Below are 24,996 nucleotides of genomic sequence, written 5' to 3'. Positions count from 1 at the left end.
TCAATCTTTATACATAGATCCTTTTTTGGCACTGATGTAGAAAACCCAAACATGGAGATACTTAGGTCTGCAAATAACTTAATCTGCATACCAGATGGATCTAAGGGGAAAAAACATAGACACTTTTCCACACATACTTTTTTTTTTAATGTGAGCATAGAAAAACAGATGCTTTTGCTCCCAAAGGGTCTGTGGGCCTCTCTCAAGTAGTCTTATGGAGCAATTTAACTTCAAATTTCTAAAATTATGCAGATTAAGCATTAAATCGGAAAAGAAAGGGCCTCTAGAAAAGCAACTCAACATTTTCTGAATTATTTTTAGCTGCTCAATAATACCCAGCCCCCAATTTCACAGAGAAGTGGATGGGGGTGTCAACAAGGGCACGTCTCCCCCCAGTGGGTCGACTATGATTCACTGACTTCTGTAACAAATAATTTAATGCTCTGCTACATGCATGGTTCAGTGAGTTCATATATAAGAGCCCTTTCTTCTGTGAATAAAACTATTGTCTAAGTCTCACTGAAGGAGGATTGTGGCACTTTTTTCTTTCAGGTCCTATTTGTGGGCACAAAAATAAATCTCCTTAAAACAATGAATTTTATCTACATTTCACACTTGTTCCCTTCTTGCATTGATCATATCTGCCATCACATCAAGCCATCCATCTTCTTCAACAAATCTTAGACAGGCACAGCGAATACACAACATGGATTTGGGAATTGGGTATTTCCTCCTGAAATGTCACAGTAGACTGTAAAATAGCTTTTATACTTGAAGTTCTGAAACTAATTCAGGAAGAGCGATTATAATTGCTATAAAAGCAAAGTTGAATATTCTCTTGGTTACCAGAGTCATTAAAGAACTGAGGGTACAATTTATGCCTTGTTCATTTGTAACAGATTGAAAGAAGAAAATTTAAGACTAACTGAACAAGAACCACTGTCATTAACTAGTTCATTTGTGCACAGTATTACACACACGCCTTCCATCCCACCCTTCTTCCCACAAGCCCTGCACCAAAAATTCAAAAAAAGGAAAGACCAAGAGCAAAACATGACACTTTTGGCAGTGAGGCCTCACTTAGCTCACATCCATAGGATTGTTGCCGTCCTACGTAAGTAAGATCTTGAGATAATTGAAATGTATTATCTTAGGTATTGGGAATTTGAGCATTTCTGATGGAAACCTTCCCTAAAATGTATTCTAATTTCCCCAGGTTTTTCAGCAGAAATTACTGAACACAACAAGCCATACCCTGATGACTCAGGCACTCAGGATGAACATCCATGATTATACTGTAGTACAATGTCATCTATTTTTTTTCCCCGGACTCCTCCTTCCTCTTTAAGTCAGTCCATCACTTCCTCTGCTGCCAATGTACCTCATTCTAACATCACTCCCCTCTCTCCATAGACACCTCCTTCAATCTGTAGCTTTTCATTTACTGTGAACTGGAAAACCAAGATTGGTAGGAACTGTAAGTTAACTAAGAGTGAAGAAGGCACTGAAAGGAAAGATGAAGAAATAATTACAGCCTTTAACTCTCTGTGACACCTAAAGGTTCCTATCTTTAGATAACTTTCCCATCTCTTCCAGTGTAAGCTTAATTTCAAAAGGGCAGTACTGTGAGAGAACTAATTCAAATAAGTGAGTTTATTTGACACAGACCATCTGGGCATGAGTTAAAGTGGGTATTCTAATAGCTTCAAGTTTTTCTGAAACAGAAACGATATCTTAGTAAATGACCCCTCTCCACAGTTATTTAACCCCACATCATTACATGATGCACATCCCAAATCCTTTTACAAATGTTATTCAGTTTGATCCTGACAACACTGCTGAGATAGGAAAGGCCAGGCTCATGGTCCAAGATTACAGATAAGGTGATGGAGGCTGGAGAAAGTGGTTTGCCTCTAATCAAGCTGAGTACGTGACAAGGTTGGGCACCTGGGTTCTCTTTGAGGGGGCTCATCTAACAATACTTATGTTTTCTCTGACTCCCTCTTGCCTTCCTGATTCTCCAAAGGAGACTAAAGCCTGCGTCTGGCAAGACAGACTTACTCTGTTTCCTTTGGGCTCACTTCTTTATTTCTCCCCAAGCTCTCCCAGATGTCTCAGGAATCTGACTCGTTTTTCTAACAGAACTCAAACCCCCCTGATTTTATTGTGTTGAGGGTTGTCAGGGAATTAAAAATTCAACAAATGTATGGTCCCAACTTGCCATCAAAAGTTAACAGATGTCACCAAGAAGGATGTTTTTTGCCAGCGGACACTGAAGAATACATCCCAGCAGATACCTAACAGCTCATTTTATGTCATGGCGGTGTGAGAAATCACCTCCTCAAGACAATCATTAACCTTTCATTCCCTCCATAAGTAATCAGTTAGATATGTGGCTTATATTTTAAATTAATTGAAATCAGCTCTCTCCCTCTCTGGACTTGAAATGACTGAAAATAAGCATGCTATTTACATACGTGTTTCCATTCCTCTATCCCTCCCAGCAGACTGTGGATGTCTCTTCGTCCTCTTCTCCAAGAACATAAAGTCATTATTGACATTTGACATTTAGCACATATTAAGAAACCATGTAATGTACTGCCAAGAGTGGGTTCTGGAGGTACACAGACCTATGTTCTAAGTCCAGCTTTAGTATTTCTTAGCTATATGGCCTTGGGTAAATTACAAAAATTCTCTTTGGTTGAGATTCCTCATCTCAGAATGAAACCAGTGGTACTTAAGCTGTTAAATTGTTCCAGGGAATACAGCACCTAGCATAGTGCTTACATATACTAGGCATTCAGTTAAGGGTAGCTGGTTTTAATATTATCATAGCGGCCCTTTATATGTAGTTCTGGTCTGAGATGTACACAATGTTGTTTTCTCCAACTGTTCTTAGACCCTTGACAGCTGTGTCCATAGAGGAATGTATGATGAAGTTTAATGGCCCTTTATTTGCACAAGTTCCAAATACGATATTCATACTTTTGTGTTATTTTTCTAGAAGAGGGCTCGTAAAGTGAAATTAGCTTCAAGCTTCTGTAAAACCTGGTTCTGCCTCTGGAAGTGTCTTTAACCTCTATTTTATCCCCCGCCCTGTTCCCATTCCCATATACTACTCTGCACATAGTCAGTCCTCAATAAAATGACATTTTATAAAATCCTTAATTAACCAGGATTTTTCCTGTACTTAACTGTAAGGAAATAAGCTTATGTCAGGTATTTTGTCAAAAACTTCCAACTTCCAACCGATACCTTTAGTTGGAAAGTATTCAATCCACCTATATGTTTTCAGATAATAAAAATGCACTGTGTGAACTGTAAAACTTGGTGCTGATACAGTGTTTCTCATGAAAATTAGGCTAACAGTGATGACCTTAAGGCATGGCTTCTCAGCCTCAGCACTACTGACACTTCGTGAAGTCGTGTCCGACTCTTCGTGACCCCATGGACTGTAGCCCACCAGGCCCCTCCATCCATGGAATTTTCTAGGCAAGAGTACTGGAGTGGGTTGCCATTTCCTTCTCCAGGGGATCTTCCTGACCCAGGGATCGAACCCGGGTCTCCCTCATTGCAGGCAGACACTTTACCATCTGAGCCACCAGGGAATCGCTACTGGCTGGATAATTCTTTGCTGTAGGGCTGCCCTGTGCACTGTCACCCCTCCCAGATAGGACAACCAAAATGTCTCCAGGCATCACCGGATGTCCCCTAGGGGAAAAGTCCCCTCCCCCACAGCCTAGGGTGTCACAGTCAGCACCAAAAGAGGTACAGATGTTCACAAGTCTTTCATATTAAGGTGGGAAAAGGCAGGCGTGCATTTTAGGAAAGTTTTTTTTTCCCCTCAAATCACTTCTGCTAGAAAAGTTTTCAATAAGCCAAAGCAATCTCGATTAACCTGAAAATCCCATTAACCCCATTCCTTGTGTGTTCTATTCCCTAAGCATTCCAGATAAAGAAAGGAAAATGTACCATACATTCTATTTTCTAATTTGTATGCAAAGTTCAGCCCATTTTCTGGCTCAGCAGCTAAGTACAGAAATCCAGTTCACGGGTGAGGGCTCATCAGCTTCATCGCTTTTGCCATCTATTTTAAGTGACACTGATGCTACTGACCTGGAAGTTTAGAGAGCTTCTTTTGCCCCTGTTGTTGACATTTTTAACTTTCATATTAGCAGTTCGTCCTGTTATCCTCTGCCTGAAAGGAAAATGCAACAAAAAGCAATCTGGCCCAAGTCACTATGATTTACTGTGGATAAAAGACCTAACACTTTGTCGATTATTTAAAAGTAATTTGCTGTAGCCATCCTAATGACTGTGCAATTGAAAAATGTCCTTGAGTAAACGATATTTATTATCTTTTATTTCTGCAGGTTGTGATCCTGGGGAAACATTCAAGAGGTTACCACTACATGCTTGCTAACCTGGTAAGAACAACAGAGTTCAAGTTTTCCAGGGCATTATATCCTGTTTAGTTTGTGTCCCCTGTAATTATCTCAAAAAGAAATATGAGAGAAGCCTAATGTGTTTTTTAGACACTTGGAGAAATGAGTCCATAAATACAAAAACCTGAATGCAATAGCCTGTTCTCAATTATGCTGTCTCTGTTTTAGCTGTGAAGCTTATATTCTCTCCTCATTTACAAAAATAATAATTTGATATGATTCTTCACTGATTATTCTTAGATTTAACTTGGATTTGAAATGTCAACCATTTTAATCAGGTTTGAAATGTAAAACAAGGAACACAGGATACAAGAATCAGACTCTTTCCCCCAATTAATCCAAGCGTATGTGTACATTTGTACTGGATTTGTCTTTCTAGAAACAGTCCACTACCAAATCTTTTCAAACCAGATGTGAAAAAGTAGGCTTGAACAAGGAACACTCGGTGATCTTGTCAAAGGGTATAGCCAACTTTCTAAGTATAGTAAAATCCAACTTGAATCTTTAACTTCAAAGTCCCCATGCCTTTAAACTTTGTGACATTCTAGAAATTAGTATTTCATTAAGGTTGGTTTATAGCTCTTCTTTCTCTGAAAGGACAATTGGTTTAGGAATTATAAAATGGGTTCTAAATCGGTAATATCTGTTTGGCAGTGCTTCTGAATAATACTATCTCCCTGAAATGAAAGGGGAATGCTAAATTATCACTGATACTAAGAATCTATTAAATTATTACATAATATGAGTTCTAGCCCCAAATTTATTTCATTAGCACAAGAGAATCATTACAGAGCTCTTAAACCAAAAGAACAGAAACAAAGGTGAGAAATTATTGTAATTATATTCTTAGATTTCTTAAAGAAAAATATCTTATTTTGTTTTAATAATGACTTTTTTTAATGGGTAAGAAAATGTTACTTAAACCTTCTTCTTAAGAAGTATGTGCACTCAAACACTTTGTAAGATGACGATTAGAGCTACTGCTTTGAAATGTTGTATGCATCTTCTCCAATAAATTGCTCAAAGTGGAGCACTTCAGTCCATTGTAGGGATAAACGGATTGATTCTTTTGGGAGGAGAAATGTTGATTCTTAATTTACATCTGAGTACATCCAATTTGTTTTTAGGTAACTGATAAGTAAAGGATGTTTGTTGACTCACTGAGGGTTAGACCAGGGCTTGGCAGGAAACATGGAAGTTACAGGAAGGTACCTGAGGCACTTACTGATGGATTTTACCATTGCTTCCCCACCCATAAGTATTTTGATTTCTCTCCTTCCTTCCTTCCTCTCTTTCTTTCTTCTTCCCTCCCCCTTTCTCCTCTCTTCTGCCTAGGGTTCACTCATCACTGATGGTACATGAGATGACTTTAGATATTGCACACACAAACTTTTTTTATTATAATGGTAAATGTGTTTATTTACTATGCGTTAGAAAACCATAAAACTAGCACATCAAAATCCAAATTTTATGGATGGTGTTACTTCGTACAGGGTTAGAGAGTTAACAACAAAGGAAATAAATTTTTATCTGTCAAATGTATCAAGTAAACAATAGCATGTTGCTATAAACACATACAGCAAAATCTGTTGAGGGTGTATGCAGTTGTGGCGCTACATGGATGACTGAAGTTTGGGGAAGAGCACTTGGCTACTAGCTAGCTATGGGACCTTAAGTAGGTCACTTCACCTTTGACGACCTCGGTTTCCATGCTATAAAACTCAGATGGGAGTGGGGAGTTCACTGATGTATTGGTTGGGTCCTTTGGAAGCAGATACCAACATATAAGTGGAGGTACAAGACAATTTATTGGGAATAATACATGTGAAAAATAAAAGAGAAGAACACAACACAGGTCTGATACCAGTGAAGGAAGGAAGTTTCATAAAAAAAATCTTCAGACCATGGGATAGCACAACAGGGAGCTCCCCCATGCTGCCCCTAAATGGCAAGCCATCGTACCCCAACCTTGCTCAGCCATTGGCTGGCAGATGTCTGGGAAGCACACACCTCTTGCTTGAGAACTGAGGAAAATCCTGAAGGCACCTGAAGCTGGAGGCTGTTGGCCAACTCAAGGCCTGGAGGCAGTTTCTGTGTTAAAAGATCTGAGCCTGAACCAAGCACATCAATGACTGTCTCAGTTGGCAGAAGGTGACCAGATGATCTCTAAAGACCTTGCCCATCCTGGATTTCTAACTGGGCCTCCCTAATCCTACTGACAATCCTTGAGCACTTTGGTTTCCATTTGGAGAACCAGACCTGATGGAAGGGAAAGAGTATGGAGTGACAGAACAGCAAGAGAGAATCATTAGGACAAGGCTGGGGAGAAGAATGGTCAGCTGGGTGCCTACCACAGATCTCAAAATTGTGCAACCATGGAAGGATGCCTACTATAGGAATACGCAAAGTCCATTTCCTCAGAAAGAATGGAATATATAGTGTCATGTCAGTCTGGATGATGAAAACGTGAATTTGTTTGCTATACTTTCAGCAGCCACTCCTTCTCTTCCTCTAGTGACCTTCTTTCCATTTACACCGAGCCATGTGTTTCCATAAGCTCCTGTTCTCTATATCAAATTTCATATGGTCAATACAGATAGGAATTGTTACTCATCTCTGATAAAATATGAGATGCATTATCTCTTCTGTGGTTACCAGATTTTTTAAGCAGATAAAAATACCCCAAAGACACATATACATATAAACACACAGCAAACCATAGCAATTTAGACATCATTTAGATAATCAAAAACGGGTAAGTGGAGCTAAGAAGGTGTTTCCTTTCAAGATGAGCCAGCTGAACAAAAGTTGAGGACACACACAAGGGAACAGGTTCTTGTCTGAATCTTGGAGCAACAACTATTCAGAAGCACTGCCTTCTTCTACAAATGCAAAGTCAAAAACACTCACACTGCCTGCCTAAGCTTTCTGGAACCACCTGCTCCAGAGCTCCAAACATCCCCTTTGCTACCGGGTCCTATCTATCTGGCAAAGACTTCCATGTGCTTTTACATGGACCTTTCCTGGTAGCAATCCTAAAATGAGAAGACTTGGATATTCTGTGATTGCTTCAAGTCAAGGTCAAGGTCACAGGTCAAGGTGTACATTTCAGAATGAACAACAGGATGCAAAAACTAACTTGTTGAAATCCTTGGAAGAAACAAAAGATTTCGGAGCATTGGCCAGAGACGTGATCTGGTCAGGGCAGAAGTGGACATGCCAATAACAAACGAGTAAGTCTCTTACAAATTCTGTATCAGTTGGTGGTATCATTTCTTTTTTTAAAAAAATTTTAATGGAGTATGGTTGCTCTACAATGTTGTGTTAGTTTCTGCTATACAGCAAAGTGAATCAATTATACATAAACATGTATCTCCTCTTTTTTTAATTTCCTTCCAATTTAGGTCACCTCAGAGCATAGAGTTCCCTGTGGTATACAGTAGGTTCTCCTTAGTGGTCTATTTTATACATGAATGTGAAAGTGTTAGTCACACAGTCACATCTGACTCATTGCAACCCCATGGACTGTTATCTGCCAGGCTCCTCTGTCCATGGAATTCTCCAGGCAAGAATACTGGCTCCCTTCTCCAGGGGATCTTCCTGACCTAAGGATTGAACCTGGGTTTCCCGCATTACAGGCAGATTCTTTACCATCTGAGCCACCAGGGGAGCCCCTATTTTATACATGAAAGTAGAATTGAAAGTGTTAGTCACTCAGTCATGCCTGATGCTTTGCGATTCCATGGACTGCAGCCCGCCAGGCTTCTCTGTCCATGGGATTTTCCAGACAAAGATACTGGAGTGGTTTGCCATTTCCTTCTCCAGGGGATCTTCCCGACCCAGGGGTCGAACCTGGGTCTCCTGCACTGCAGGCAGATTCTTTACCATCTGAGCCACCAGGGAAGCCCAATTTTATACATAGTAGTGTATATATGTCAATCTCAATCTTCCAATTCATCCTGCCCTCCCTTCCCCTCTTGGTGTCCACATGTTTGTTCTCTATATCTATGTCTCTATTTCTGCTTTGCAAGTAAGTTCATCTGATTGTTATTTCCTCTTCCAGAACTCTTCTTATGGTGGAAATGTTTCTCTACTTTAGTACCAGAGGTAACCAGCATGTATACAATTTGTCAGTCAAGCAACGTCTCTTTCTTTCATGGCAAGGTCCTGGATCAGGATCCTTTCCACTGCATTCCCAGGCATGTTGAGTATTGTGATTTGTTTCATATATATCAATAATAGTATGCAGAACCCTAGACTAACCTAGGCATAATGGGGGTGGGGCGGAAAGCACTAGACCAGGAGCTCGGAGGAAGGTTTGAGTCCCAAGAACTGATCTGACTAGCCTGTGACAATGAAACCTCTTTGAACCTGGTTCATCTATAAAATGAACAAATAGACCACATCAAGGTTCTCCAAAGTATATTTGTACATGCGACGATTTTAGGTAGTATATAGCAAACGTCTTAGACTGATTGGTTTTGCATCTATATTAAGTGTGTATTAGAAAAAGATTCAGTCTCCTGTCAATTGTGTGAAGCTAAATTAGGTATTTAGGTTAAAAAACTTAGTCAACATAAGGAAAATATATGAGGTAAATAATAGTTCAGATGATCCACTTATATGGGAAAAAACTGTAAAGGTGATATGGTGGTTTAGTCGCTAAGTCATGTCTGATTCTTTGCGACCCCCTGGACTGTAGCCCACCAGGCTTCTTTGTCCATGGGATTTCACAAGCAAGATTACTTGGGTGAGTTCCCATTTCCTTCTCCAGAGGATCTTCCTGACCCAGGGATTGAACCCAGGTCTTCTGCATTGCAGGCAGATTCTTTACCAACTGAGCCACCAGGGAAGCCCCCAAAGGTGGTATATTAGAGACTAAAATTTGAAAAACATGCCAAGGTGACTTCCAGCTCCTCATTTCTTCCCTCCTAAAGGGTCTGTTTGGACCAGGGAAAGCCAGGAGTTTAGGCACAGCAGCTGGGTAGACCCTGATAGTGTAAGTGGGGGAGCACAACCAGTACATCATTAGCCTTGGAATATCAAGTCACCAGGCAGACTTCAAGTCAGTCCAAGTGGGCAAAAGCCAAAAGAGGTGTTGAGTGCCCTTAGCTACAATCTAAACAGAGCTGCAGCTCTGAAGGATCCATCAAAGCTGTCTAACAGTTCACACACACACACACACACACACACACACACACACACACCACACAAACTGGATCTGGGTTGAGATGGTCCAACAACAGATATTCAATACCCAGCCCCCAAAATAAAACAAAAATCTCCAAGCATCTGAGGTGCCCCTGTGAGACTGAGCCATAGTAGGACTCATTGAGTCCTGCACCAGTTAACTCAACCTTAGAAGACACGACAGTTTCCTTGCCTAGGCTGAGACTGATCTCAGGGTTGGGGACAGTTGGGGGCCATACAGGAGCAAGTAATGCAGTGTCAGTTGCAAGTGGTAAGGGGCCGTGGGAGCCGGAGATCAAGTTAGCCATTGTGCCAGGGGAGAAAGGGGAAAGGAAACTATCTGAGATGCCACCCTGCTGTGCTACCTGTTTTATGTAGACTTTCTCTTTAATCTCTCCAGTGAGAACAGCCTTCTTACCTACTCACGTCCCCAAGCTTTTCAGAGACTGGGAAATGGCCTCTGAAAAGACACATGATTTGTCCAGAGTCTCCCAGCAAATCCATTACCAAGCTAGATTTCCAATCCACATTGGTCAGACTCTTTACCAAGAGCACCTTGCTCTTCTCATTTTACCCATTCAAGCATCTCAGTGAGACAGAAGGACAGCCTCACGAAGGTCACAAAAGAACATTTGCAAAGACATACATGTATATGAATGATGTATAAACTATAAATTTATGAGGGTGAAGTAATCAGAAAGAAAAAGGCTGAAAAAAAACAAGGACAGCATCTCTATCAGTGCCCCCTGACACATTCATTTCTTATTCATTCTCCCTCTCCCTCCCTCCCCTCCTCTGCCCTCTTCTCTTTCCCTCTCTCTCTCACACACACACAGTCCTCTCCCCTGCTTTCTCATCCCCCTCCTTTCTCTTGCTCTCTCTTCTCTCTTTCCTTCCCCATCTGCCCCATTCATATGATTAGTCTGCCAGGAAATAATGATGGGGATTACTAGACTGTATCTAATTTGTCTAAAATTTTACTAAGGCATAAGCATTATTCAAAAAATTGAACCCCAAAGAGGAATCCAGGAGTAACCTAAGCTCAAACAAGTGAACTCTGCAGCTTACCAGATCTTGGGATGTAGCTGAAACAGAGAGGGGCCCACTTGGTTTAAAGGGAAAACAATTTTGAATGAGACTGAGTCATGCTGTTTTGCTTGCCAGTAACAACTGTTCCCTTCTGCTCCCTTCCCCTCCCAGGCCTTCTTGTTCTGTTCTCTACTCTTTCCCTTCTTTTGTTCTTCCATTTTTAATGTTCTAAATAAAAAATTCAAATATTCAAAGTCACGTGTTGTGATCACTGACACCTCAGCAGATGGCATGTAAACACAGAGCTCACTCGGCTGGAGCCTGGCCTTGCAGGCAAGGGAGGTGGGCTTGAGCTCCCTCCGGTCCTCAGTGCCAGGAGCCCGGTCACCTACCCTGGGTACACAAGTGCTCTGGTGGTGCAGGATTGATGTTCTTCTCCAAATGGAGACAGGACGCAGCAGAGTATCAAGGGAATGAGGAACCAGGACTGGGCAGGGGTCCAATGTCCTACTGTGCGTTTAGAAAGGCACAGGCAGTTGTCAGCTTGAAGTAGCCAACTTTGAAACTCTCATTTCCCCTGTCCAAAAACACCTCCATTATAGTCATCCCTTCCTCCCCCTGAAATTAACAAGGAAAGATCACTTCCTACTCAATGTTCTAGCAAGATACATTGAAAGAATTCTATTTTCTCCCCCAGGCCCCCCACATCATATCCTCTAAAACAGTATTTCTCAAACTATCCATAAAGAAAGGCCAGATTTCCCCCCAAATACTCACACAATAAAAGCACAACAAAAATAAATGGCTAAAAAACATAAAATAAACAAGACATGTAAAATAATGCACAATTATTTAGTATTAGATTCAACAGCCATATTACCCTGGCAAATTGTTATAAAGGCTTACACTCAATTTCTTTCCTTCTATCATCGCAGACTGGTAACAAACATCAGACCAGCACCAGTCTACACATACTTGCAGAAGAAAAAAAAACCAAGTGAACATTTTGGATAACCCTATTTAAAAAGAGAGAGAGAGATCAGTGGCTATTTTTCCCACTAATTGCACTTATGTCAACTCATAATTATTTGTATACAAATAACTCCCACTGGACTAAAGCGTTGTGAGGATAGGGACTAATTTTGATATGGCTCACCATTGTACCAACAGATAGCACTTAGATTTCAAAGTATGTTTGTTGATTGGATTAGAGAATAAAACAGGGAGTGAACAATACAAGCAACCTGTAATCAAGTGCTAATTTATGTGGTGTAATCTTTAACTCCATACATTACACCCTCTCAGGAGGATGTGTCTGCTTCTAGAAAAAGACTTGTGTCTCTCATTAGCAATCTGATAACTTGAATCACCACAAGTATTCATTTCCCTATCAAAGCATCACCCAGATGAACAATTCAGATGGCACTAAAGGCACAGCCAGCCTTCATCCAAATTGTGAGATAGATGCTTGTCCTTGGCAGCCTTCCACCCTTCATTCTACTGCTTTTATCTTTCCTATAGGCAAGCCACCTTTCTCATTTCTCACCCATAATCTACCATCAACTCAATGAAAGTCACCCAATTTATCTTGTCTCTGTTTTCCTCTCTGCACAAAATGTGCCCTAACAATAACATTGCATAAAGGAAATCTTCACGTAATATCTTAAAATGAGGTACTCTAAAAGTAAGCCTTGAATATATATATTTCCAAATCCTAATTATCTACACTACCAGAAGGAAAGTGAGTTGCAGTATTACATGAATAAATCAAGGGAGACAGGATAATACCAGAGTCATTTGAATCTTTGGAAGACTGAGTTGTCTGGCTATTCTCAAATCAGGGACACTCTGTGTTTGGATATCAGTTGTGGAAGTAATGTCTTTGTAAAAGATGACCTTGGAGAATTAATCAAACATACCAATAGTTTCTACTGCTGCTGCTGCTGCTGCTAAGTCACTTCAGTCATGTCTGACTCTGTGAAACCCCATAGACGGCAGCCCACCAGGCTCCACCATCCCAGGGATTCTCCAGGCAAGAACACTGGAGTGGGTTGCCATTTCCTTCTCCAATGCATGAAAGTGAAAAGCGAAAGTGAAGTCGCTCAGTCCTATCTGACTCTGTGTGACCCCATGGACTGCAGCCCACCAGGCTCCTCCGTCCATGGGATTCTCCAGACAAGAGCACTGGAGTGGGGTGCCATTGCCTTCTCTGTACCAATAGCTTACAAGCCCTGAATTAGGCACAGAGGTCATGGTTGGTTTTATACTGTTGGATTCAGGTGTGGGCAACAGTGCACTGGCTCATAAAGACGTGATGTGATTGAGAAGCAATGCAACTGATGAAATACAGCAAAACCTACAAATCTAACTTCTGAAGATGATATTCATATTTCCAACAAACCTTGCCTTTGTTGCACAGAGGCAAATAGTCAAGTGTACAGTTACTTATAACATAGGAAGTGAGAAAGTCGAGTTTCAACTTGCCCTACCCGCGAGCAGGATTGCCTCCAACCATTCTTTACCTTCTCTCATCTCCTTTCATCTCTCCCTCTGCACATAATTTACTGGAACAACCAAAGGAAAGGAGACCACCATGGCAGTGAGCAAAAAACAAGAAAAGAAAATACAATTTCAACCAAACAGAATTGGTAAAATTCAAGGAGCACTAGAATTTGATATCTAGTCTAGACACAGAAAGATCTTTGAGTATCTGATCATCACATCTAGTCATTAAAATCCCTATGAAATAATAAAATGGGCTCAACAGAAATTCCTCTTAGTACAGCAAGGGATTTGGAATCTTGCAGTCACTTAGCAATAAGATTGTGGAGTTTATACATAAATGTATTACATGGAAAGCCCAGGAAGACATGCAACAGTGAAGGGAGGACAAGAGCCCATAAGCAGTTAGGATGTGCAAGAGCCTATGGAATACTAGCAAAAGAGGGGCACAACTGGCCTCACTAACTGGTAGCGAATACAGAGGCAACTTTAAGATGTTTCTTCATCATTATTTACTAACTGAAATGGTGCTTGACGAGTGAAACTTCAATAGATACCCAGAGCTCTAAAGGATGAAGTGAGGGCCTTTGTAGACAAAGGAAACAAAAATAAAAAGGCTTAGAAGGGTGTGATGTGGCTTGACTGTGAGAGCATGAGGCCTATTGAAGGAAAAGGTGTGGATAAGGCCAAGAGAACTAAAGATAACAGCTAATGGAAATCCCTGAAGGTCAAGTCAGGATATTCAGCTGTTAATATGTCTGTAGAAAGTAGGGAGTCATTGCAGTGATTTGGGGAAAGGACTATTATGCTCCAATGGGTGTTTTAGGAAGATAAATTTATTTAGGAAGATAAACTGGGAAAGTAAAGAACTGGAGCACCAGCTAGGAAGCCAAGACAATGATCTAGGCCAGTGGCTCTTAAGCTCACTTGTGCTTCATTCATCTGTTGAGTTTATTTAAAAAAAAAAAAAAAACCAGGTGGTTGGGCCCCATACCCAGTGACCCAATTGGCCTAAAGTGCCACTAATTGAAAGAAAGGATACAGGAAGAGGAAGAGATTTTAAGGGAAGATAACAATTTTTATTCGGGGCACATTCTTTTTAAGATGCACTTGGAGTAAGGAAGTTAATTTAGTGGGTAGACAGAAAAAGGGGTTCTACGTTCTACAGTTCTAAGAAAGGTTCTAGTTGGAAATTCATTGATATCTCATTCAGCATGAATTTGACTTGAACATTCTAAAAGAAAAAAAAATGAGTTATCCTTTTCCACAAAAATATCAAAGAAATCTATTGGAATACATTTTGTCTTTGGTAAAAATATATTATTTTAAGATATATAGTGTTTAATAGCAGGTAAAGTTCAGTGAGGAAAAGAGAATTCAGGGTATAGAAATTGCATTTGAAGTCAGAAGCCTGGCATGCTACAGTCCATGGGGTCACAAAGAGTCAGACACAACTGAGCAACTGAACTGAACTGACATTTAAATGCATGTATTAAATAAGAAAATACACATTTTCTGCCCTTTTATAAGCAGTTGCTATTGGAAGACATACTTGGGACAAGCACTTAAAGCCTGAAACAAATGTGAAAACAAACTAAAAAGGCTTAAAGAACTTTAAATGTTAATTTTGTTCTGAACTAAAGGTATGAGTTAAAAAGTAAAAACTTGTAAACTTACTTATCACGTATTTAGATTGGTAATCAAACACTTTTTCTAAAGACACGGATTTTGTGAGAATAAAAAAACTCCACCTGTATTTACATGTATTGCTATCTGGTCACTGCATTACTTCTGCTCACAGCAGGACTCAGGGGACAGGGTCGGAAATGCAGGATAAACAGGAAGCTGGGCCTGTGGTGCTGGAAGAAGCCTGAGTAGCGGTAGTTAGCATGTATGGGGAGGCCTCATGAAACTGCTCAGACATGGCTGACTGAGAAAACTGTCTTACCCATTGGTGTTTCTGTCAGGGAGGAGTGAGGATGGAACTTTCTGGAAAAGGTCACATGATAAAGATCAATGAATAAGAAGCTCAGGAGTGGAGTCTTAGGTAGCTGGCTGTAAGAATAATTTGACAGCTAGTAGGATGCATACTTTACTTTATTACTCCCTAACCCTTGCAATCCCGTCTTTTTCCTCTTTTACTTTTTGGGTTTGAGTGTTGAAAGCCTAACTCCTTCATTTGATTTTTACAGAAGCATCAGGCAACTAGGGATTCTAATTTCCCAACATAGCTGATTATGGGTGACCATCCCCAAATACTGGATGTGGGGTATTAGGAGGCATAAAACATCTCCTTTTAGCCTGAAGCGCTCTCCTAAAATATCTGTCTCTACATATTACCCCTGTTTCTTCTTTTTTTTTCCATTTTTACCTAACGGCTTCTGGGTGATAAAATCTGTGTGCAATTTGACGAAAGCTTCAGGGAGGCCAGACAGAGACTTCAATTCTTAAAAGAACAAACAGAATGTCAAAGTCCCTCTTGTAGATCACAAAGTGAGAGAAAAAAAACTGGCCAGGAAACTAATCATTCAGCCAGAGGTGCCCATTCAATATCCATTTTCACACTCCTTACTCCCACAATGCAGGAAACAGAGATTCAACTCCTGGGTCTGGAAGATCCCCTGGAGGAGGGCATGGCAACCCACTCCAGTATTCTTGCCTGGAAAATCCCATGGACAGAGGAGCCTGGTGGGCTACAGTCCATGGGGTCACAAAGAGCTGGACACGACTGAGCAACAAAGCAACTGTTAGAGATTGGTGCTGGATGGCTAAACCTGTTACAATCAGTTTTTTAATAAGGTTTCAAGAGGAGAAGGCAATGGCACCCCACTCCAGTACTCTTGCCTGGAAAATCCCATGGATGGAGGAGCCTGGTAGGCTGCAGTCCATGGGGTCCCTAAGAGTCGGGCATGACTGAGCGACTTCACTTTCACTTTTCACTTTCGTGCATGGGAGAAGGAAATGGCAACCCACTCCAGTGTTCTTGCCTGGAGAATCCCAGGGACGGGGGAGCCTGGTGGGCTGCCGTCTATGGGGTCGCACAGAGTCATACACAACTGAAATGACTTAGCAGCAGCAGCAGCATGGAGGTCAGGAAATGAAAATTCCCCAAAGTATAGAGTTTGGGTGAAAAACATCAACTGAAGATCACCAAAAGGTAAAAAAAAAAAAAAAAAAGACCAGGAAGCACTGACTTCTAATACCACCCATCCTATCACTCTCTCCCCTTTATCGTTTTTTCCCCTTCTACTGAATATATGGCAGTCAGACTAGTTTCTGCCCCCCACCCCCACTTTGGCAGAATCTAATCTATGAGGAAATTTTTTTTAATTGGAGGATGTTGTGTTGGTTTCTGCTGTATGTCAACGTAAATCAGCCATAAGTATACATATATTCCCTCCCTCTTGAGTCTCCCACCACCCACACCCCACCCCTCTAGGTCATCACAGAGCACCGGCTGAGCTCCCTGTGATATACGGCAACTTCCCACTGTCTATCTTACACGTGGTAGTGTATATATGTCAAAGCTGCTGCTGCTGCTGCTGCTAAGTTGCTTCAGTCGTGTCCAATTCTGTGTGACTCCATAGACGGCAGCCCACCAGGCTCCCCCATCCCTGGGATTCTCCAGGCAAGAACACTGGAGTGGGTTGCCATTTCCTTCTCCAATGCATGAAAGTGAAAAGTGAAAGTGAAGTTGCTCAGTAAGTGTCCGACCCTCAGCGACCCCATGGACTGCAGCCCACCAGGCTCCTCCGTCCATGGGATTTTCCGGGCAAGTGTACTGGAGTGGGGTGCCATTGCCTTCTCCGATGTCAAAGCTACTCTCTCAATTTGTCTCACCCTGTCCTTACCCTCTGTTTCCACATGTCCATTCTCTACTTCTGCATCTTTATTCCTGCCCTGCAAATAGGTTCATCAGTGTGGTCAGACCATTTCTAACTTCCACCATCCTGCCACTATGTCCCCCTCTATCACCATCATTTTATTGCCCTTCTCAGACACTCTGGCTATTGTTTGGCCTTTTGTCTGTGTTATTGCCTTTAGGTTGGTTTCAAGGATTCACAACTTTAACTTTACCACTTTGACTGCTGTGGGTGTCTTGCAAAATGAAAATTATTACAAAAAGAGTTCCTGGAACCAGACACCTCCAGCCATGGATCTAGATCCTCGGTCCTAAAATAACTGTGATTCTCAGTTTATGCCTTTTACACCATTTTAACAGATATTCTCATGCTCGCTAAATGTTTTGTTGTCGCCTCTCCCCCATCCGTGTCATTGATGAGCCTATCAGGAAAATCAGGCCTCTGTTTACAATCCTCATAGACTGGACTCTCACAACAATAGAATGTACTAGAGGACAGACTTGTGGTTGCTGGCTGATAGGGGGAAGGGATGAATTGGGAGTATGGGAACAGCAGATGCAAACTATTATATATAGAATGGATAAAAAACAAGGTCCTACCTTTTAGCACAGGGAACTATGTTCACTATCTTATGCTAAACTATAATGGAAAAGAATAGGAAAAAGTATGTGTATATATATATATATATATATGAAAGTGAAAGTGAAGTCACTCAGTTGTGTCCAACTCTTTGCAACCCCATGGACTGTAGCCTTCCAGGCTCCTCCACCCATGGAATATTCCAGGCAAGAGTAGTGGAGTGGGGTGCCATTGCTTTCTCCAATATATATACACATACATAGGTGAGTCACTTTGCTGTACAGAAGAAATTAACACAACACTGTAAATTAAGTATACTTCAATTAAAATTTTTAAATAATCATAAAAAAATAGACTATAGCAATTTGTGAAGGAAACAGTATCTGCATTAACAAATTGAATACAGATGGAAGGACATGACTGAGCAACTGAGCACAGGAAGGCGGTCCTTCCATGGAAACCTAGCACATAGCTAGAACATGAACCTCAACTTGAAATTTCTGGAACTGCCTTTCATCTTTTATTTTCCCCTTTATCATCCAGATGGTTGAAGGTCATTTCTGTTGCATTACGGTCTGCTTAGAGTTTTAGACAGACATAGTCCCATCTCATGGTCTCTATGTATGGATGAATAAGATGTCTTAAAATAATCACAAAGGTCAAGAAAGTGAATCAGGAGCCAGCCAGCTACTCCCCTGAATCAGAACATTTCTCCTAACTTCCCCTATCATACCAGAATACTCCTTGCCACCATCATTTTTTTCCCCTGTTTTATATACCCTGCATGGTTTGTTTTCGTTTTGTTTCAGTGTCTTTACATGGCTTTCAGGGATACACAGCCTCAGTATAAACACCATGAGGGGTTATGACCAGCTCAACAACTAAAATCTAGCTACATATTCTAGGAAAATGCAGTGTCTTAAATTCAGATAGCAGAGAAAACCAGTAGCCTGGCACCTCTTACTTTTTAGCCAGAATCCATCTTTTATTAACACACTATCGGTTCCCACCACTCCTCTTTCTTTTTTCCTGCCTCCTTAATGTATGTTTGCTGGTCACTTTTGTTGCATTAGTTATTTCACTGAAGCTGTGGGTAGCCTTAAGCCCCAGTTCTCAACTATGGTTTTACATGACAATAGACTCTAGAAACTTTTTCGAGAAATAAGCAATAGGATAGATATTGGAGGTGGATCAGGAACCAGCAAAATCTCCCTTCTTAGCCATCTCCTCTCTCCTAACTTCCATCTTTCTTCCACTTTTTTTCTTTACCATCCATGTTTGTTGATCATTTATTTTGTGTTAATGTCTTTTGAGAGGTTTTAAGAGAGTCAGTCTCAACTTTCCCACCTTGAAGACTGTGATTCACCAGCCTAAGGAGGAGATCTAACCAGAGGTAATGAATGGGTGAAATGCTTTAAAATAATGGGATAATCTCTTGAATCCAAATGTTATTATTATAATCTTTCCATTTCTGTGTCTTTGGTTTCTATTTGCTTTGCCAATAATTGAGAAAGATATGTTAAATCTCCAGTTTGATTTTTAAAACTAAATTTAGTATTATTGGTTTCAGTCATGTCTGAGTCTTTGCAACCCCATGGACTATACAGTCCATGGAATTCTCCAGGCCAGAATACTGGAGTGGGTAGCCTTTCCCTTCTCCAGGGGATCTTTCCCAACCCAGGAATCGAACCCAGGTCTCCCACATTGCAGGCAGATTCTTTAGCAACTGAGCTACAAGGGAAGCCCAAGAATACTGGAGTGGGTAGCCTATCCTTCTCCAGTGGATCTTCCTGACCTAGGGTCTCCTGCATTGCAGGTGGATTCTTTACCAACTGAGCTATCAGGTAAGACCCTGGTTTTAAATATAATAATAATAATAATGGGATAGGAAAATTAGGAGCAGGAGAGCTAGCCCCTGCCCCTCAGTCTGTACTTCTCTCCTAACATCCATCTTCATACACTTACCCCCACTCTTTCATTGATTCCATTTTCCTTTCTGGATGTTGTATCATCACCTCTGCTGTGTGTCTTTACATTGGTTTGGGGGGATCCTCAGCCTGCCTTTAGCGTTACAAGTGTCATAACCATAAAAATCCAAAGATTATTATAGGATGCTGCAATGCCTTCAAATAGGAGGAGGAGATAGACCAGAATCCAACCAAAACTGCCCTTTAAACAGACCCTCTCTCTGAATTGCCATCCGCCTTTTCTCTCTTTCCTCCTTTCCCCTCCTATGTGTTAGATGTCAGCTCTGTTGCATTAGTGTATGTCTGAAGAGGCTATAGAAAGAATCAAGCTTCAATTTTTACAATCCTGTGGACTGTCAGTGGCATTTGAATCATGGAATTTAACAATAGTTGATATCAAAAGAAAATTCTTTAAAAAAAAAAAAAAGTGTTAGAAATAGAAGGACGAGCAACTCCTGCCTTTAGCCAGAGCAGCTTTCTTTACATCCCCTTCTCTACCATTTGCCTGATTTCTCTTTTTCCCTTTTATGTCCTTGATAATTGTTGGTTAGCTCTGCTGCATTCGTGTTTTTTTCAGAGGGATTAGGGAAAATCCAGCCTTGATTATCTCCACCTTGAGAACTGTGACTCACTGCATCTAAATGCTGGGCACCGGGGCAACATTCAAGCTGTAGAATCTGATAAGAGATCGCAAACAAACGGAACACAAATAGGACAGAGGCAGAGTTAGGCCCAGGAGCCAGCCTACTTTTGCCCTTTAGCAGCAAGATCTCTCCTTTCATCTTCCTAAATTCTATTACCTCCTTTTTTTGTTTGTTTTTTGTATTGTTTTGTTTTGTTTTTGGCCGCACTGTGCGGCTTGCAGGATCTTAGTTCCTCGACCAGGGATAAAACCCGTGCCCCCTTGCAGTGGAAACACAGAGTATTAACCACTGGACCACCAGGGGAAGTCCCTCTGCTTTTTCTACCACACTTCTCTCTCCATTTTGTCCATGGGGCTGTGTTAGGCTTTCTGCCCATGTGGATGGGTTTAAGCCCTCAGGGCAGTTGGCAAGAGCTAATGTTGTGGAGGTCTTGCCAGACGAACAAGCCATTTGAGGTGACCTTCCCCTGGGTTGATTTGTGCTGCTAAGGATGCATTCCAGGCTATTCCAGTCTGAGAAGTGCCAGAACGTAATCCCAGCTATGTGTGTCATAAAACATGGGCTGACTGAGAAACTTCTAGGTCCTTAGTGATATGGTTGCTATGAGGTAGAAACATGAGTGCAGAGTGTTCTTCTGGAGATACTTCCAAATTACAGTATGTTTAACAGGCAGGAAGACAGCCAAGCGGGAATATATGGGGCCTGTGTGGCAGAGCCAAAGCCTTATGGAAGTAAGTGGAGGTGACTGGTGAGGTAAATTTGAATTGGACCCCTCCTTTTAGTGTCTCTGCTGAGAAAAAGATAGTGAGGTAAAATGTTTCTGGGGGGTGCTGTGGTGAGTAACAAGACTGAAGTGCTGGCTCTTATGCCTTAAGGCAGATGTGAGATTTCTGGGATCCTTTCTCTCGCCCTCCCTGTTGTTAATCCTGTGTTGCCATTTGAACATGCTATAGTATGAAGGAAATGGGAGTGTGAGGCTTATCCAAAGTATAAACGGTACAGGAAATACTATTTCCTAGAGCAGACTATGACCATTGACCCTGGGGACCAAGATGGTGGCAGAAGCTTTCTTAACTCTTTTCTTTCAAAGAAAGGGGCTCCCTCTTTCAGGCCAACACCAGAGAGCCCCCACCAGCAGACAGATGGACAGTTGCTCAATGCTCTTGTGTAATACTTTTTAACTTGCAAACATGGTTTGGTACAGCAAATGACTTAAAGCCATTTGTTGAAGTTTTATCCTCGGCTTTCTATTTGTATGTATGTTTAGGGGGTGAGAGTTGGGAGTTGGATAATAGTTAGGCTTAAGCCGCATCTGGAGCCTCTTCATGCCTTTACACACAAGCAAGCCTTTCTGCTCATTGTTGTGCAAAGGGGAACACATGGGAGAAATCATTGAGTCTTTGTTTATTTCAGGAAGGAGACCTTTGGGAGAAAACTCATCCTAACAAGTTAATATTCATTTTAAAAACATCTTGTGATCATTGGAAAGAAGGAATAGTTCTCAGTGATGCAAACTCTTTGGCTCATATCCCACATATGAAAGGAAGAGGAATGGGGTGAGGAGTAATAACTGAAAACGCTGCTTCACTAAAGTATTTTCTACGACTGCCTTGTTGCCCATATTAAAGAAACAGAGAATTAAAAGAAGCAGGCATCAGAATGGTAACTAGAGAGGCATACAAGAGCGGGACTTCTGGGTATTGGTTACATTCATGCGTTCAGTTTGTGAAAATTCATCAGCCTATACTTAAAGATGTGTGCACTTTTCTATATGATTATTATACTTCAATGAAAACTTAGAATGCAAAAAAAGAAAACTTTTGAGAACTAGTAGGGATTTAAGTAATATAGTGTATGCATTTATAAACCCACTGAGTGGTATATTTAAGACTTGTGCATTTTATTGGATGTAAATTTTATCAAAAGAGAGAAAGAAATGGGGGTTTCCATGGTAGTTCAGTGGTTAAGACTTTGCCTTCCAATACAGGGGATGTGGGTTCAGTCCTGATTGGGGAACTAAGATTTCACATGCGTTGAGCCCAAAAAACCAAAATGTAAAAAATGAAAGCAATATTGTAACAAATTCAATAAAGACTTTAAAAAGAAAGCCTTTAAAAAAAAGAAGCAGCAGCAGAAGAAGGAAGGAAAGGAAGGATGAAAACTTCAAGCACTGAACTCTACTTAATGACCTATATGCTGAAGTCTTTGGTATGAAGTATTCTAACATTTGCAACTTTCTTTGGAAAAGCATCCAAAAAATGAAATGGATTGATGGATGGATAGAAAAATGTTAATTGTGAAATCTGAAGTGACTACTTCATTTTCACTGTATAATTCTTTCAACTTTATTTTTGAAACAATTTTATATGTAAATATTGGGGAGGAAAATCTAAAGGCAGGGGAAAGAATTCTTTAAATTTATTTATGAGTATAAATATTGGCTCCAACCCACTGAGGACCTAAGGGGATCAAAAGCAACTAGCAAGAGCCAATTATCCAGCAGAAATAGCAGAACTCCTGGGAGAGGTATCTCAGAAAATAGCAATGCCCAGTGGAACTGGTGATACCCAGGTGAAGATGGCATGATATGAACATGAAGAGATTCCTTCAGGAGGCTTAGGTGGCAGAGACAACAGACAGAAACCAGAACAAAAGAAGAAAATGGTGGATGCTATGAAGTAGCTGTCAAAACTCATTCATGGACTCATGTGAGACATACCCTGGGGTTTGTACCATCACATACAACCAAGCTGTCAGTTTCACTCTTTGGCATTTTTGTAAATTACAAATGTTGAAATTACTCATCATTCAAATCTGAAAAGCAATCTGCTGTATTTGGCATGTTAGCTAGGGCCCACTTTTTGAACAGTTTCCAGTTATATGAATCATTGTATTTGTATTCATTGAAGAAAGATTTAAAAATATATAGGTAAATGAAAGAAATAAAAACATTCACTTAAAATTGACTCTGATGTTTGTCCTTTCAGTCACTAACTAAATAAAAACATGGGCACTAAAATGGAAGGATGTATATTTTCTCCATCATGCCTGTAGTTTCAGAGTGCCCTAAGAATTTGTCTGTATCAGGAGTTGTTTGTTTGTTGTGATTTTGGTTTTTGTTGAGATATAATTGACATATAACCATCTGTCCAGAGTTTTTTTGATTGCTAAAGAAGGATCTTGGGAAAGGAACTTTCATTTCTTCCTTAGCATTGTAACAGATACAATGAGTAAGAATGCATGACCTCTCACAATCACAAGTCTCTCTCAATCTCTTTCTAGGGTTTTACCGATATTTTGCTAGAAAGAGTCATGCATGGGGGAGCCAACATTACAGGATTCCAGATTGTCAACAATGAAAACCCTATGGTTCAGCAGTTCATTCAGCGCTGGGTGAGGCTGGATGAAAGGGAATTTCCTGAAGCCAAGAACGCACCACTAAAGGTAATGTTCCACAGCAGGTAGAAACCTTAGGCCAGCTTTCCAGAGCGTCTTAGTATGGCCTTTATATATTTATGGCCATCCGGTGATCAAGTGGTTGTCCCTCAGAAGTGTTTCAAGGATGCTAAAACACAACTGCAGGTGATGCTCCTGCATTTGAAAACTAAATTCGCAAATAAAGAAGCTATTAGAAGGAGGTCTTTTAAACCCAGTGTTTGGAAATGGTAACTTAATTTGTTAATGAATTTTATTTTTAATATGCTTATAACTTACAATTTTACAAGAACCTAAATTGGACAAAGGGTGAGGGCAGTGGGAATAGGTAAGGAAAATTGATAGTCTGAAATGGAAAATTAGATTTTACATTATTGATGTGATTGCTTTGTGTTAATAAGTTTCATGAATCTCAGAACACCCAAGTGAATTAGGTTCTAATACAGAGTATGTGTTGCCTATGTATATATTGAATGGAAATGTTTTCCTGCCTACAAAAGTGTCTTTAAATAATTAGATTACCTAAGTTGCTTGTTTTCACGAAATCAAGATAAGAACATTAAAAGCAGAAAGTTATGCTTAAAGTGCACATTTTTCATTCGTGTTCCCCTATGGCTAGAAATCCTATTATTTTAAAATCAGCAATTAAAACAGATAAATGGGGGAAAGTTATTCATGTTACACAAAGGATCTTTCCAATGAATTTTAAGTAACCCATTCCCTTAGTGCATTGATTTAAGTATGAAACAGACTTTAAATTCTTCCTTCCTGATACAGTGAACGCATGTATGTACCATGAATATGGGATCCTTGTGATCTAGATGAGGAATCAAAGTAGAGCCAAGGTTCAAGGCCCTTCCCTAAAAAAGGAAAGGGGAGGGGACATTTCCTTTCTTATGGTCTGGAGGTGCTCATACTCACATCTTTCCTCCCTGGGAAGAATACAATCAAGAGGAACAATAGGCACATAGACAGAAAAGAGAGACATTCTGAATCATCCATGCAGGATCACCCTGTATAGGTCACATCAACATAAGACAAGTGCGACCTTACCTTGTGCAATTGATATATTCTAGAAAAGTTGTAAGTTATAAGTTAAACACCTTTTAAAAAAATAATCTAAGCCATGCAGTAGTTAAGTGGTCCTCTGTGATTGTAGCGATTACTTCATATGTGCCAGATTTTTCCAGTGGCCTCATATGTTTCAGTAAATATGGCCACAATTCCTATGATAAATCGTTTGTAGTCAAATCTCTTTTTTAAGATGATGATTTTATTTTTTTATTGAGGTACGCCTGACATGTGACATTGTATTAGTTTTAAGTACACAACATAATGATTT

General features: G+C 40.5%; 1 protein-coding gene and 1 long non-coding RNA gene across 13 annotated transcripts in view; one reads left to right on the top strand and one right to left on the bottom strand.

Moving 5' to 3' along the window:
* Positions 1–24,996, bottom strand: part of LOC147341489 (uncharacterized) — a 268,296-nt gene that overhangs the window by 57,726 nt on the left and 185,574 nt on the right. The window lies entirely within an intron of this gene.
* Positions 1–24,996, top strand: part of GRIA3 (glutamate ionotropic receptor AMPA type subunit 3) — a 310,057-nt gene that overhangs the window by 183,876 nt on the left and 101,185 nt on the right. For all 9 annotated transcript variants that reach the window (XR_015159097.1, XR_015159096.1, XM_086388204.1 and 6 more), the window contains 2 exons: positions 4,374–4,427; positions 23,502–23,663. Coding sequence is in view for 7 of the 9 variants with exons in the window: in XM_086388204.1 (XP_086244330.1) it covers positions 4,374–4,427; positions 23,502–23,663 (216 nt within the window). In the remaining 2 variants the exon portion in view is untranslated. The remainder of the gene's footprint in view (positions 1–4,373; positions 4,428–23,501; positions 23,664–24,996) is intronic.

The sequence above is a fragment of the Bos grunniens genome, chromosome X, assembly GCF_055505025.1.
Source record: "Bos grunniens cultivar Pamir isolate PY7600 chromosome X, Bosgru_T2T1.0, whole genome shotgun sequence".
NCBI lineage: Eukaryota > Metazoa > Chordata > Mammalia > Artiodactyla > Bovidae > Bos > Bos grunniens.
This window is presented reverse-complemented; position numbering and strand designations above follow the sequence as displayed.